The sequence below is a fragment of the Pyxicephalus adspersus genome, chromosome 3 (assembly GCF_032062135.1).
Source record: "Pyxicephalus adspersus chromosome 3, UCB_Pads_2.0, whole genome shotgun sequence".
Classification (NCBI taxonomy): domain Eukaryota; kingdom Metazoa; phylum Chordata; class Amphibia; order Anura; family Pyxicephalidae; genus Pyxicephalus; species Pyxicephalus adspersus.
The window spans coordinates 62,521,025-62,537,163 of NC_092860.1; the positions used below are offsets into that span (position 1 = coordinate 62,521,025).

A 16,139-nucleotide genomic window follows, 5' to 3' on the forward strand; every position below is an offset into this window, starting at 1 on the left:
TTATTTGTGGCATAAAATTACCAGTTTTTCCTTTTAGAACATTTTATTGAAATTAGCCACTAGTTTAGGTCAAATTAGCTCCACAAAGTATTTACCTTTAAGGTAACTTTCCGATATTATCCTGTTCGCCTCATGACCTAAGTCAACCCTAGCAACCAAGCAGTGACTGGCATGCTATATTTAAAGGTTAAAAATAGTGTGTAATGTGCCTCTGTAAATATATGGTATATTAAAGGAATATGATTACCCTAACTCTCTGTATAAATTTAAAGCCAATTTCACCGCCATAAACCAGAATTATTTTGATCAAATTTAGATTAAATTTCAACAAGGTAAAAACTCAATGGTCTGGTGCACAAAATCAGGTAGATCTACCCCACGCTGTACAAAACCCACACTATGAAAACATTCATATTTGTTTATGATTAAATGTGTTATTTTTATTTAGTTTTTACTGTATACCTTGCACAAATTTGTGTTACAAATTCTGCTATAAGACCAAAGGTTTGATAAAATGGAGGAGGAAATGGAAATAGCAGCAGGTAGGTGGCAAACAAGCCTCTGTGGAAACTGTGCTGTTTTGCAAAGAAAAACTGTTGATGCTGATGTAAGCTGCCTTTCGATTTCGTTTTCATGTATGCTGAAGGAAGCTTTTTTCTTTTGGGAGCACTTCTAGGGACAACAATCTTTTCTCTCTGTGTTTCCTGCAAGGCTGGATTTAATAAAGCTCCCCAAGACTGGAGATAATATACTTTTCAGTGAAGCTGGGTGATCCAGCAAACCTGGAATGGATCAAATTAATTTAGGAATTCCATTCCACCATTCCAGGTTTGTTGGATCACCCATCTTTACTGTTGAAAGTGTATCCTCTTCAGCATATATAGCACATACAAAAAACCTCCTTGTTCAACCTAATAACTAAACCTTTGTCACTTCCAACTTAATAGGATACCCCCTAATAGGTTCCCCAAAGCCAACCAACTAAAGAAATCTTTAAGGTAGACACTAAAAATACATTAATGCAATTAAGGAGTTTAAGTTTTTCAAAACAATTTTTTTTATCATGAGGTTTATGTGCCCCTTTTGGCTCAATAATATTAAGGCATATGACATCCCTAAAGATAAAATAATCATGTCCCACAACTTTAAATGAAAAAACAAATACCTTATTTAAACTTCGTGCGGCACTGTCTTTTCCACCTGGAGTCAAATTTCTCAGCTGAACATCCAGCAAATCCACCAACTGATCCATAGCACGAACAGAGTATGTGATATCTCCAGCATTCAGGTGACCTCTTGTATGTTCTGAAAGTTCCCTTGCAATGTTGGCAGCTGTTTCTAGTGACTTCAGCTAGTAAGAGAAAGGTTTAGATTAAAATACTACTGCTTTTTTTGTTGAAATACATGTACCTATTTTTGTGAAAATTCAATAAAAATATTGAAATATAAAATACTACTGCATGCATCAGACTTACAAGAAGGTTTTGATATTACTCCCTTTTTTTCAGATACATAGAACGCATGGTCATTCCTATACTTGGCACTCAGCTGGTAAACTTTAGCAGAGAAAGAACTCCGTATACACAGAAACAAGGTTTTTAAACTATGAATGTACATTACAGTATGAGCTGATTCACACAAAGTTATTCATTATACACGTTTTCCTGGAGATGCTGGTTTGGGTTCTCCTGCTGTAATCAATCTAGGCTTAGTAGGTCGTTGTAGTTTTTTAACTTTGCAGAGCAAGAAGGATAGGGGGTTAGGGTGCTGGATGTCCAGTAGCTACATAATTTATAATCGGGAGTGGAAAGTGTTTTAGGTCAAGTCTCGGCTAAGCTCTCTCCAATCATCTTTATCTGTCGCTCCTCTACTAATCTTGAGATTATCTATCTGTGGAAGTGGACTTAACACCCACTGCTTGCCTTCAGCTTCTCAGTTTCGGTTAGGGTAGCCCCACGTTGACAGTCCCATAGTACAAGGACAATTATGAGATTCTGTCCTTTAGAATCCTAATTCTTGACTTCAGACAGACCTCAAGGCTGACAAGGCCCTGGCTAGGCCACAAAAGTTCCTCTAGTCACAAAATGTGACTAGTAGAGGGATCTCCTTCCCTCTAGAAATTTCCTTTACCTGAGACTAGTCACTCCTTCCACTATAGAGAAAACAGATGGTAGTTAATTTGTCTAATGTCTAAATTTACCAATTACTGCCAACGTCACCTAACCTCCCTAGCGGTCTAATTTCCTCACAAGTTCCATGCAAAAAGTGGTACAATGTTTTGCATGGAAATTTATTTTCCATTGTAGGCTGTAATTCTTCAGCATAACTCACTGATATTTAATACATTTAATATTAAACGATAAATACCAAAGAACAAAAATCTTTAAAAAAAACATATTTAAACATAATGTAACTGTATAGTAGCATATATAACATATAATTATATATATATTATATGAATTTTTCTTTGTATTGGACTCAATACAGCTATTTTGTATTGATTCCAATACAAAATTATTTTAATTTTCCCGTCGATCCTCCCGCCTGCACTAACGCATGTACTGGCGTCACTAGGAAACCCTGTAGATCTCGTCTCTGCACTTTGCGGCTGGAGATCGGAGGAAAAGGACGTGTCCAAAGGACCTGCGGGGACCAGCAGGACGCCGGGGGACAGCGACAGAAGAAGGTAAGTGGGTTTTTTTTTTAGTTCAAAGCGACCCTAAGTGTGACTCGGGATTACAGCTTTTTGCAAGTAAATTTCACCCCGAGTGATACTCGAGATTACCGCTGGGGGGTTAACCGCTGGGGGGTTAATTTTCAGTACCAAAAGCGGTAACCCCAAGCCACACTCGAGGTGGAATTGCCAGGGAGTTTTTAAAGCTTACCTGGTAGGAGGTGCTTGCAGCCTCCTCCAGTGAAGCCTGGCATCTTCTTCCCCTGGTGATGCCGGCCGGGCATCTGCGTCCCTGGCTTTTGAACTTTGGGGATGCGAGGCCAGGGGAAGCAGATGCTATCCAGCCATCTTGCGTGCGAGCATGGCTGGGAGGTGGGACCAGGTAGAAAATTTAAAATATTAGGTATTTTTAAATGTACCGCTTTTACATTTAAAAATACTTATTATTCATACTGCCAGGGAGATTAAAGAAACATATATTGCAATGAACTTTTTTTTGTATTTGGGGCTTTTAAGGCAGTGCATATAAGACAATATATAAGTAACATTTTATTTATAACATTTATTATTTATTAATAACATTAATTATTGTAACATGGAGGCTCCTTTATTAGACTGTTTTGTGCACATGCTTTTTTTAAACAAAGATGTTATTAATAAAATGTTACTTATATATTGTCTCCTATGCACTGCCTTAAAAGTTCCAAATACAAAAAAAAAAAAACTCTTTGCAATATACACTACCTCCTCTATTTACAAGAGAATCGTCCAGGCATCAGGAGGAAGCAACCAATCATCAGGCAAGGAGCATTCCCAGAAAAAAATAACACATTAGTCTCTGATATACAGACTAGGGATGAGCGAAAATGGCTCTGACAGTCTTGCGGAAATTTCCCCGAACTTCTGATGGGTCTGCCAAATTTTGACAAACCGATTTCACGAATTCCATTGAAGTTCAGGGTGCAGGTTCCCACAGTCCCTGGGCTGTTACAGCCCAGTGAGCGTGGAACCTGCAGTCACAGCTGATTGGAGGCACGTGGTTGCCTCCAATCAGCTGTGACTGCAGGCGAGTTCATCTGAGTTCCATTCCCACGGTCACTGGGCTGTACTTATTGATAACATTGGTAACTGGCATCTACATGCATGTCTCATACTGTCTAGGGGGAATACATTTGGGGAAGTCAGAAATGGAAAAGGATCTGGGGGTTCTGGTAGATCATAGACTTAATAACAGCATCCAATGCCAAGCTGCAATATCTAAAGCTAGTAAAGTACTTTCTTGTATTAAAAGAGGAACAGACTGCAGAAATGAACACATTATCCTGCCCCTGTACAAAGCATTGGTCAGACCACATCTGGAATATGCAGTCCAGTTTTGGGCACCAAATCACAAAAATGACATTGTCGAATTGGAGAGAGTGCAGAGAACGGCACTTAAATTAACAAAAGGAATGGAGGAGCTCAGCTATGAGGAGAGATTAGCTGAACTGAATCTATTCTCCCTTGAGAAGAGACATTTAAGGGGGGATATGATCACCCTGTATAAATATATAAACAGTCCATATAGAGAACTCTCTTCCCCATTATTCACTTTGAGATCATTACAAAGAACAAGAGGGCACTCTGCGTCAGGAGGAAAAGAAATTTAAGCTCCGGATAAGGAAGGGATCCACTGTAAGGTGAAAATGTGGAATCGGCTACCTTAGGAAGTAGTTTCAGCAACTACTATAGACTGCTTTAGGAAAATGCTGGATGTTTTTCTAGAAGCACAGAATATAACTGGGTATAAAGGCTTTAAAGTAAAAATAACTGACTGTTGATCCAGGGAACATCCGATTGCCTCATGGAATCAGGAAGGAATTTTTTTTTCCCTGTTAAAGCAAATTGTAGCAGGGTTTTTTTTTGCTTTCCTCTGGACCAACTATGTCTAATAGGGTTTTATATCTGAGATATGTTTATTTCCCTTGTAGTTGAACTTGATGGACCTCTGTCTTTTTTCAACCTAACCTACTATGAAACCATGTCAAAACTCCCCCAGCTCTGCACAACGCTGTAAAAGTAAAAAAAACAATAAGGAAGGCTTTTATGATGCTGGCAAGGCAATTTTTTGAAGCGGTCAAGGGAACATGCCGGATTTTATACACGTCTTTGAGTAGAGGCAGAGAGGACCACAAGGGGGTTCCTCCGGTCCAAAAATTAGCCACCAGGTTTCACCGCTCCGTTACAAGCCATACACAGGCATCAGAGTACAGGCAGAGGTCCCTAAGGGCGGACTTTCAGCCAAAAATTTAGCCAGTTACACAGCTCTGTTACAAGTCATATAGGCCTCCCAGGAGTGGGGACCGCATTGTTAACTGGAATCTCGAGCTGGGTGTAGTGCATGATCAATGCCACCTACAACTCTGTAATACAATTTTTGTGAATAGAGTACTGACAGGCTGCAGCAGCAGGAGGAGCAGGTGGTGGGCACTGAGACAGGAGCAGGGAACGTATTGGTAACTGGCATTTAGAGCTGGGTGTAGTGCATCATCAATGCCACCTAGATGTCTGTAATACCATTTTTAAGAATGGAGTACTGACAGGTGGCAGCAGCATCAGCAGGAGGAGAAGGCTGTGGGCCCTGGGACAAATCGTGGACAGCATTGGTAACTAGCATCTAGAGCTGGGTACTGGGCAGGCAGCAGCAGTAACAGCATGAGGAGGAGGTTGTGGGCCCTGAGACGGAGCAAGGACGGCATTAGAGGTTGAGGCCATCACCTATATGGACAGTGTAGAAGCTGTGGCTATTGGAGACATGAATGGATGAACGAGATTCCAATCTGTCCCTACCTACTATGTAGCAAAACCACATGAAAGGGAACAGGCTTGGCGGAATCAGCAGGGAAAAAAGACCCTGTTGAGCTTGAGTCTAGTTTGGCATCTAGAGCTGGGTACTGGGCAGACGGCAGGCCCTGAGACGGAGTGTGGACCGCATTGTTAACTGCCATCAAGAGCCGGGTACTGGGCAGGTGGTAGCAGCAACAGTAAGAGGAGGAGGCGGTGGGCCCTGAGATGGAGCAAGGAAGGCATTAGAAGTCGGGGCCATCACTTTATTGACAGTGTGAAAGGTGTAGCTATTGGTGACATGAATGGATGAACGAGATTCCCACTGTCCCTACAGTGGCGGTGGGCCCTGAGATGGAGTGTGGATAGCATTGTTACTCCTCCTCCTCTTACTGCTGCCACCTGCCCACTGCCCAGTACCCAGCTCTAGATGCCAGACTAGACTCAAGCTCAACAGGGTCTTCTTTCCCGGCTGATTCCGCCAAGCCCGTTCCTTTTCATGTGGTTTCGCTACATAGTAGGTAGGGACAGGCTGGAATCTCGTTCATCCATTCATGTCTCCAATAGCTACAGCTTCTACACTGTTCATATAGGTGATGACCTCAACCTCTAATGCTGCCCTTGCTCCGTCTCCTCGTCTCCGTCTCCATCCTCATGCTGTTACTGCTGCCACCTGCTAAGTACCAAGCTGTAGATGCCAGTTACCAATGCTTTCCACGCTCCATCTCAGCGCCCACTGTCTCCTCTTCCTGCTGTTCCTGCTGCACACCCCAGGCTTGAGCAATATGAGCCATCAGGATGCAGGTATACTTCTGATAAGCCAGCTGATTCAAGTGGGTGGCATCTTTAACCCTAGAGCGCAGCTCGAAGCAGAAGTGGAAGTGCATGTCAATCACATCAAATTAGTGGTAATCTGCCAGAGTGGCGCTGTAGAAATTCCCTTCTATGATGTCCCAGCGCACATTAGGAATTGGGTTCTCTAGCACTTCAGCAGCTTTGAATCCAACAAGCATGGTCATGTTCCATATCACCAGACATTCGGAGCTGAGAACCTTTGTGAGCCGAATAAACAGGTGTTCCAGGTTAGTTTTGTACATTTCCAGTAATTGCTCATGATACCTGATAACATCCCATATACACGAGTTGTTGATGACAACGTTGGGCTGAGGTCCCTGTTCGAAGTCGGCCAGCACACACTCTGTGTACTCCGAAGAGACATGGGTCAGGAAATAGAACCGTACAAGGTGGTGGTCAGTTCTGTAATGACGCACTTCGCGGTAAGTTATGCCATTGTGCATTTCACCCAGAGATCCCCCAACGTGTTGTTTGCAAATGACATCTCACCCTTTCTTTTGAGCTGGTTCTCAGTCCGAAACTCATCATTTTGCAGTATTTTCTTTGTAGACAGATCTTTGAATAGTGTCTCCCAGGATAGCCACATACTTGTTGTGGAGAAGTCTCTGGGCGTCTGCTGAGCTGAATAACTTTATGGCTCAATGCGGTCATCCGGGACCACTCGGTTCCTGTTACGCATACTGGTGTCTCCCATGTCATCACCTCGACATATACAGAAGGTCTGCTGTCCCACTTCTCTGTTCCAGGGTAACATACACAGAAATTCAGTCCGATAAAGCGTAGTACCGATGGATGAAACAGAGGACGTGGCCTTCTACATTTAACTGCAAATTTCAGATTACACACTTGCATTACACACTTACGGGTGTCATTAAAGATGCACTACACCCAGCACTAGATGCCAGTTACTAATGCCGTCCAAACTCCGTCTCAGGGCCTGCTATCTAGTGAAGGCACATGAAAGGGAATGGGGATGGCGGAATCAGCGGGGAAAGAAGACCCTGTTGAGCTTGGTTCCAGTCTGGCATCTAGAAGTGGGCATGTGGCAGCAGGAAGAGTAGGTTGGTGGGCCCAGAGAAGTGTGGATGGCATTGTTACCTGGCATCTAGAGCTGGGTACTAGGAGGAGGAGGCGGTGAGCCCTGAGACAGAGCAAGGACGGCATTAGTGGTTGAGCCCATCACCTATATGGACTGTGTAGAAGCTGTAGAAACATTGCTGTGTAGGGGACTGCCTTTTTCTATCTGCTAGCTGTAACTTTGTAAAATGCGGCATGGACAGCAATGCTAACTGGCATCTAGAGCTGGGTACTGGGCAGGCAGCAGCAGTAACAGCAGGAGGAAGAGGTAGTGGGCCCTGAGACGGAGAGTGGACAGCATTTGTAGGTGGCATCTAGAGCTGGGTACTGGGCAGGCAGCAGCAGTAACAGCATGAGGAGGAGGCCGTGGGCCCTGAGACGGAGCAAGGACGGCATTAGAGGTTGAGGCCATCACCTATATGGACAGTGTAGAAGCTGTGGCTATTGGAGACATGAATGGATGAACGAGATTCCAATCTGTCCCTACCTACTATGTAGCAAAACCACATGAAAGGGAACAGGCTTGGCGGTACTGGGCAGGCAGCAGCAGTAACAGCATGAGGAGGAGGCCGTGGGCCCGGAGACAGATCAAGGACGGCATTAAAGATTGAGGCCATCACCTACATGGAAAGTGTAGAAGCTGTAGCTACTGGGGACATTGCTGTGTAGGGGACTGCCTTTTCTTATCTGCAACTTTGTAAAATGCGGCATGGATAGCATTGTTAACTGGCATCTACAGCTGGGTACTGGGCAGTAAAAGCAGTAGGAGGAGGTGGTGGGCTCTGAGACCAAGGGTGGATGGCATTAGTATCTGGCATCTAGAGTTGGGTACTGGGCAGGTGGCATCAGTTACAGCGGGAGGAGGAGGCGGTGGGCTCTCAGACAATGTGGAAGGCATTAGTATCTGGCATCTTCAGTTAGGTACTGGACAGGCAGCAGCAGTAACAGCAGGAGGAGGAGGAGAAGGTGGGCCCTGTGACAGAGCAAGGACCGCATTAGAGGTTGAGGTCATCACCTTTATGGACACTGGAGAAGCTGTAGACATGAATGGATGAACAAAACTCACACTGTCCATACCTACTATCTAGTGAAACCACATAAAAGACTTGGCGGATTCAGTGGAGAAATGCGGAATTTTTTTATCATTTGTGGATATAAAGCAAGTGCTATCACAGTTAAAATTCTGTATTTCTTTTAGATAAATACATACATTTTTAGATGTTTTAGGATAGATACCAAGTGCTATCAGAATTAAATATCTGTATTTTTTGGAGAGAAATACATACATTTTTATGGCTTTGGGCATATATAGCAAAGTGGGATCACAATAAAATATCTGTATTTTATGTAGAGAAATATAGAATTTTTTACGTCCTTTTTTGATAGATACCAGGTGCTATCAGAATTAGATATCTGTATTGTTTGGAGAGAAATACATACATTTTTTATGGCTTTGGGGATAAATAGCAAAGTGGGATTAGAATTAAATATCTGTATTTTATGTAGAGAGAAATATAGAATTTTTTCTGGTTTTTGGATAGATACGAAGTGCTATCAGAGTTAAATATCTATATTTTTTGGGGAGAAATACAGAAATTTTTATGGCTTTGGGCATATATAGCAAAGTGGGATCAGAATAAAATATCTGTATTTTTTAGAGAAATTCCAAAATTTTTTGGGTTTTAGGATAGATACCAAATTCTATCATAATTAAATATCTGTATTTTTATCGATAAATGCAGAAATTTGTATGGATTTTGTGATAGATTGCAAGAGGTGTCTTAAATTATGATACCTCTGGCAATCTATCACAAAAGCCAGAAAAAAATTCTATATTTATCCATAAAAAATACAGATATTTAATTCTGATAGCACTTGCTATCTATCAAAAAAGCCATAAAAATGTCTGTATTTCTCTCCAAAAAATACAGATATTTAATTATGATACCTCTTACAATCTATCACAAAACCCAGAAAAATTTCTGTATTTATCTATAAAACATACAGATATTTCATTCTGATTCCACTTGCTATATATAAAAAAAAACCATAAAAATTTCTGTATTTCTCTACAAAAAATACAGATCTTTAATTCTGATACCTTTTCCAAACTGTCACAAAAGCCAGAAAAATTTCTGTATTTCTGTAAAAAAAAATACAGATATTTAATTCTAATACCACTTGCTATCTATCCAAATGGACAGAAAACATTCTGTATTTCTCTTCAAAAAATACAAAAATTTTATTATGATTTACAGCTCCGTTACAAGTGATATAGGCCTCAAAGTAGAAAGGCAGAGGGCCCTAAAGAAGGTGCTCAGTAAAAAAAAAAAAAAAAAAATAGCCAGTTAACAGCTACATTGCAAGTTGATGGCCTCAGAGACAGAGTAGAGGTAGAGGGCCATGAGGGGGAGGTGTAGAAGGAGATGCCGAAGGCTGTGAACATGCTCTTCCCATCAAGGTGTCAGCAGGCCGTGCAGCAGTTGACGACTAATCAGTTTACTCTGCAGAGGAGGTGCTGAAGTCATTGCCGATCCAAGCCTTATTCATTTTAATAAAAGTGATTAGGTCGACATTTTCTGCGGAGAGCGGAATCCGCTTGTCACTCACTACGCCCTCAGCTGCACTGAACGCTCTTTCAGATAACACACTTGTGGCTGGGCAGGCAAGGATCTGAATGGCATGTTCTGCCAGCTCTGGCCACTGCTCAAGCTTGGATAACCAGCAGCCCAGTGGGTCCTGACTTTGCAGATTGCGAATGTCCCATGTAGAGCTCAGGTATTCCTGCACCAAGCCTGCATAGTTTGGCTTAGACGACCTCTACTGCTGCTGCCACCCATGCCACTTAAGTAGTTGTTTAGCTCCTATGGCTGGTGGAACTGCCATAGGGATCCCTGCTGCTGCTGGCAGCGGGAAAAGCTGAACACAAGTCCCTTACAAGCTCAGGCTTGTAACATGCATCTAGTAATGTAGCAATCCAATAGTCGTCAGTCTTTGTTTTTATGTGTTGTATGCGCGAATCTTTGGCTATGCACTCCTGCATGAATGCTGTGGTGTGGCTCAAACTTCCCACAGCTGAGGTAATTCTGGACCCACACTCCTGTGGGTCGAACAGCAGCACAGGGTCACCCTCCTCCTCCGCCTGGTCTTGCCATACACGGAACATGCCGTCTTGTGTTTGGGTGGATGGATGCCATGTACCCTCAAAATCCTCCTCTGCCCCTTCCTCCCCTTCTCCCATGCCTGCAATGTCCTCCTCATCCTCTTCCACCTCCTCCTCTTCCTGGATTTGTGCACGCATGTCCGAGATGATGTTTTATCATCATGATCATCCTGGTCCCCTCTTCAAAAGGTGACAATACATTGCACAAGTCCTCAATTTGCAGCCACTCCACAGGGCTGAAGAAAGGTAGTGTAGGTGTACGTCTGAAACGAACAGACTCTGCCAAGTAATCCACCACCGCTTTCTGTTGTTCAGCCAGTCACTGCAGCATGTAAACGGTGGAATTCCAAGAGTGGCCACATCACAAATTAACCGGTGCACTGGCCGATTGAGATTTCGCTGTATATCCACCAATCTGGCACTGGCTGTGTACGAATGGCGAAAATGAGCTGACAACTTTGTGGCCTTCAGCAACAGCGGCTGGAGATCTGGGTAGTTCCTAAGGAAGCGCTGTACTATCAGGTTCATGGCGTGAGCCAGGTAAGGTACGTGTGTGAGTTTCCCACAACGCAGGGCTGCCAGCAGATTAGCCCTGTTGTCACACACGACCTTCTGGATTCTGGACCCACACTCCTGTGGATTGAACAGCAGCACAGGGTCGTCCTCCTCTGCCTGGTCTTGCCATACATGGAACATGTCGCCTTGTGTTTGGGTGGAAGGATGCCCTGTACCCTCAATATCCTCCTCTGCCCCTTCCTCCTCCTCTTCCTGGATTTGTGGTGCTCTATGTCTAGTAGGCACGCATGTCCGAGATAATGTTTGAAACGTCATCTCTTGATGCAGCGTCCGCTCTGTGTTGTGTCTGAGATCCACCATCATCTGTTCCAGCAGGCATATGATGCGGATGGTGTCACTGACACAGGCTTGATCCCTGCTGATCATCCTGGTCGCCTCTTCAAAAGGTGACAATACATCGCACAAGTTCTCAATTTGCAGCCACTCTGCAGGGCTGAAGAAAGGTAGTGTAGGTATACGTCTGAAACGAACAGTCTCTGCCACGTAATCCACCACCGCTTTCTGTTGTTCAGCCAGCCACTGCAGCATGTAAACGATGGAATTTCAAGAGTGGCCATATCACAAATTAACTGGTGGACTGGCAGATTGAGGTTTCGCTGTAGATCCACCAATCTGGCACTGGCTGTGTACGACTGGCGGAAATGCGCTGACAACTTTCTGGCCTTCAGCAACAGCGGCTGGGGGTCTGGGTAATTCCTAAGGAAGCGCTGTACGATCAGGTTCATGACGTGAGCCAGGCAAGGTACGTGTGTGAGTTTCCCACAACGCAGGGCTGCCAGCAGATTAGCCCTGTTGTCACACACGACCTTGCCTGCCTAGAGTCTGTTGGGAGTTGGCCATAAGTACTCCTGCTCCCGCAGGGCACTTCGTATGGTTGCGCCCGTGTGGCTGAGGGAACCCAGGCTTCGCAACCTCAGGATTGCATGGCAGCATCTGAATTGTGCACCGAAATAGCAAACTGCAGGTTGTTGCTGGTGGTGAACAGATGCTGCTGAATAGGAGGTGCTGGGTCTCCACAGCAAAGTGTTCCTGGAGGAAGAGGTTGAGGCACAAGAGTCAAAGGCGATTGCATGGCAATGTGCTCTGGGCAGAGGTAGGTATGCAGGCCTTGCTGCAGCTGCATCTTCCCCTGCTGCCACCAAAGTTACCCAGTGAGCTGTATAGGAAATATATCTTCCCACTCCATGCTTGCTCGACCAACTGTCGCTTGTCAGGTGCACCTTGCCAGAAACTGAGTGCTGCAGGGCCATGAACACATTGCTCTGCACGTGTTCATGCAAAGCAGGAACACATTTTACTGTCAAATACTGTCACTTGGGCATAACGCACTCTGGGTTCGCTCAGAGGAATGTGTAACGGAATGCATTGGAGTCCACCAGCTGAGGTAGGGAGGAGCTCTAACGCAATCAGCTGTGCAATTGCCGCAGTAATTAGCTTTGTTTTGGGGTCATTTGGGCCATATTTCCTCTTGCGCTCCAGCATCTGGGGGATGGAAGGTTGGATGCTGCTAATGCTAACCACAGAAAGATTGAACGATGGGGTAGAAGGTGTGGGGTATGGCACTGATGCTTGGTCTCGACTGCTAGCAATGCGATCTGCGTTGGAGCTCCTGCTCACTTATGACGGAGCCTGAAAAAGGTAATGCTCGGCTACATGCCCCACTCAAATTGCTGGCAGCAGCACGGGTAACTTTGGTGGCAGAAGGAGGAAAGGCAGCAGAGGTAGATCTAGCTAGCAGTTTGAGCTTGCTTCTTGGACAGAAGTGGTTGCACAGAGCTCTGTGCTTTGACCAGGTGTTCCTGACAGGTTACCGGGTCGTAGCTTTTTAAATGTGTGCTAATGCTACTTGTTCCAGGTTTGTTTGGGTTTTTGCCTCGTTTCAAGTGTTGAGCACACAGTTTGCAAATGACTATAGTGTTGCCATCATTATAGACATTAAAAAATGCCCACAGGGGCAAACATCTTATTGGGCCGAGAGGTGCTCTGGAGCTGGTGCTTGTGGTGGCGGTCCGCAGTTCTTTAGGTACAGCTGTGGTGACAGCTTCCGACGATGGACGACTATGACTTGCCTCACGTGAAGACTGCAGAGTGTGGGCAGCTTTTACCCTCTTCCTCCCCCTCCCCCTTTTAAGGGCGCTCTGCTACCTCCTCCTCCTTATTTTCCTCCTCCTTTTCCTCCTCCTCCTACTGCCTATGATGATCTCCTTGTTTGCCCCATGTCAGATCAAGGACAACATCATTATCATCAGAAGAGACAGTTTCCCTGTATGTGCCGAAAGAAAGCAGCAGCCTTTTGGAGCCAGTTTGAATGGGCTCATCTGGCTCAGAATGTTCGGGTGAAAAGTAAGTGGAGGGAAAGCCTGTGAAATCTCTTTGTCAGATGACTGAAACAACTGAGCATCTTGAAGGAATGCTTGTAGCTCCGCCTCTCCAACTCCTCAGTGGGACTCCTCTACATACTGCTGTACACAAAACTTTCCAGCCGATGATAAAGAACTTGGAGGAACAGGTGTATCATGGACTTTTTGGGACAACTGTGAGGCCTAGGACTGGGATAAAGAGGGGGTACAATCACTTGACCTAGGCTGGGTCATGTACTCTACTACCTCTCGTTCAAGGTGTGGTAATAATGGACGCCCACCACCAACATCAGCGTTTCTTGTTTTTGGGTCTGCAGCTAAAATCAAACTCATACTGCTTTGCTTGCCACCCCTGTCAAAAAAATATTTTGGAGCTAATATGCTTCACAAAGTGTAAATTTGTACAGTAAGTGGATTGTTTTATTAGGGGAGGGGGGTTGGTACCAAAAATGCAAGTGCGCTGTGTGTGTTGTATGGAGCACTTGTATTATGCAGCATCATGTGGTGATGCTTGTAATATGCAGCACAGCCTCTGGCTGCATGTATGTAACACACTGACTATCTATCTATCTATCTATCTATCTATCTATCTATCTATCTATCTATCTATCCATCTATCTAACAGTGAAACACTCTACCTGAGTACAGTAGATTTCAGGACTGCACCAATACAGTACAATCCAACTATTTATCTGACTAATAGTGTGAATGTGACACAAACAACACTGTCAGGAGTGGTAGATGCAGGCATACCCTGGCCTTATATAGGCCAATGGCTACCTGTGTGGCATGCAGTGACAGACACCCAATCAGCTGCTTGCCACAACCAACATGGAGGAGAGCATCCCTGCTGTTATTGTCCCTAGGCATTGTGGGAGGGCTGAATTCGGGGTATCAAATCCAGCAAAATTAGAGTCAGGTCAACCTGAATTCGAATGGTCATATTCGGGTCGAACATTAGGACGACCCGAATTCGAACAACAACACTATTAGAGACCATGCTAACTGCCTGGTTGATTTCATTTGTCATCATGCGTAGAAATTGCCTTAATGATCCAGACAGTTTCTGTTATGGGTTTGGTTTATTCACAACGAAAGCACAATGTCGCTAAACTACCACAGAATTTAAAAAGATATAAAAATTATATTTCGGCTGTCCACTTGGTGACCAGGATAAATCTTGGACTTCACATGTCATCTGTACCAGTTGTTCCAACAGACTGTGTGACTGGCTAAATTGGCGTAAAGCAGCAATGCCATTTGCAATCCCGATGGTGTGGAGAGAACCGCAAGACCATCCAATCAACTGCTATTTTTGCCACGTCAACAAAAGTAGATTATCAGGTAAAACTAAGCACAACATTGTATATCCCAGCCTCGATTTTGCAATTAGACCTGTTCCCCATGATGATTTATTGCCAGTTCCAGTACGGCCACATGATGGACTTGCTACTGTAGAAGGTGATGAGGAATGCACATTGAGGAATGCAAATCATCTGATCCTGACTACTTGGTCGATGTAGATTCAGAATCAGAGACCTTTACACAAGCAGAGCTGAATTATCTTGTTCGCGATCTAAATCTCTCCAAAGACAACACAACAGAACTTCTTGCTTCAAGGCTTAAACAGAAGCACTTGCTTGCACAGGGGGTAACTGTAACTCACTACAGAAAACAAAATCCTAACTTGACAACGTTCTTCACTAGTGATTGCTCACTGTGCTACTGTCATGATATAAATGCACTCTTTAACAGTTTGTCACAAAAGCATCTTCCATCTGAATGGTATATCTTCAAATTCCAAACCAAGTTTACCGATTACCCAATGCGTGAACCTAAAGGAGTCCTATGACAACATGAAGTTACTACTTGAAGCAATCCAGTATAAAACACACCAGTGGAACATCTGTGGGGATCTAAAGGTCATTGGCTTGCTGATGGGAATGCAAAGAGGATTCACACAATATTGCTGTTTCCTATGCCTGTGGGACAGCCGATCTATGGGAGACCATTATGTCAAGCGTGATTGGCTACCAAGAAATACCTAAAAGCCCGGAACAAGCAGTGTCAAGTTTCTGCCTCTGGTTGACCTGCATAAAATATTTCTGCCACCTCTCAATATCAAGTTACGCTTGATGAAGGATCTTGTAAAGGCCATGGGTAAATCAAACTCCATGGGTTTTCAGTACCTTGTTTAGAAGTTTTCAAACATAAGCACTGCAAAAATGAAGGAAGGGATATTTATAGGGCCACAGATCAAGTCTGTGTTTGAAATCATCATCCTGCAAAAATCTCTCTCAGCAGCTGAGCTAGAAGCTTGGGATGCATTCAAGTGGCTGTGAGAAAACTTCTTGGGCAACCATAAGTCTCTTGCAATCAAGGCAGCAGTTCATCATCTGCTTGATTTGTACCAGAAACTGGGTTGTCGCACGTCAATAAAAAATACATTTCTTGCACTCACATCTGGAATTCTTTCCGGAAAATCTTGGTATGGTGAGTGATGAACAAGGAGAATGTTTGTTTTTACCAGGACATTCAGTTAATTGAGCAACGCTACCAAGGTTTCTGGAATGAAAGTATGATTGCTGACTACTGCTGGATGCTGTACCGC

At 44.1% G+C, this 16,139-nt stretch overlaps 1 protein-coding gene, 1 long non-coding RNA gene and 1 pseudogene across 13 annotated transcripts in view; 1 reads left to right on the forward strand and 2 right to left on the reverse strand.

Moving 5' to 3' along the window:
• The window catches only part of ADGRL3 (adhesion G protein-coupled receptor L3), an 857,880-nt gene that overhangs the window by 485,821 nt on the left and 355,920 nt on the right, over nt 1-16,139 (reverse strand). For all 10 annotated transcript variants that reach the window (XM_072404919.1, XM_072404923.1, XM_072404922.1 and 7 more), the window contains one exon: nt 1,166-1,351. In XM_072404919.1, the coding sequence (XP_072261020.1) occupies nt 1,166-1,351 (186 nt within the window). The remainder of the gene's footprint in view (nt 1-1,165; nt 1,352-16,139) is intronic.
• The window catches only part of LOC140326385 (uncharacterized), a 37,180-nt gene that overhangs the window by 17,181 nt on the left and 3,860 nt on the right, over nt 1-16,139 (forward strand). For all 3 annotated transcript variants that reach the window (XR_011919855.1, XR_011919854.1, XR_011919856.1), the window contains exon 7: nt 1,509-1,594. This is a non-coding gene — a long non-coding RNA (uncharacterized lncRNA). The remainder of the gene's footprint in view (nt 1-1,508; nt 1,595-16,139) is intronic.
• LOC140325329 (PC-esterase domain-containing protein 1A pseudogene) lies at nt 6,199-7,051 on the reverse strand (annotated as a pseudogene).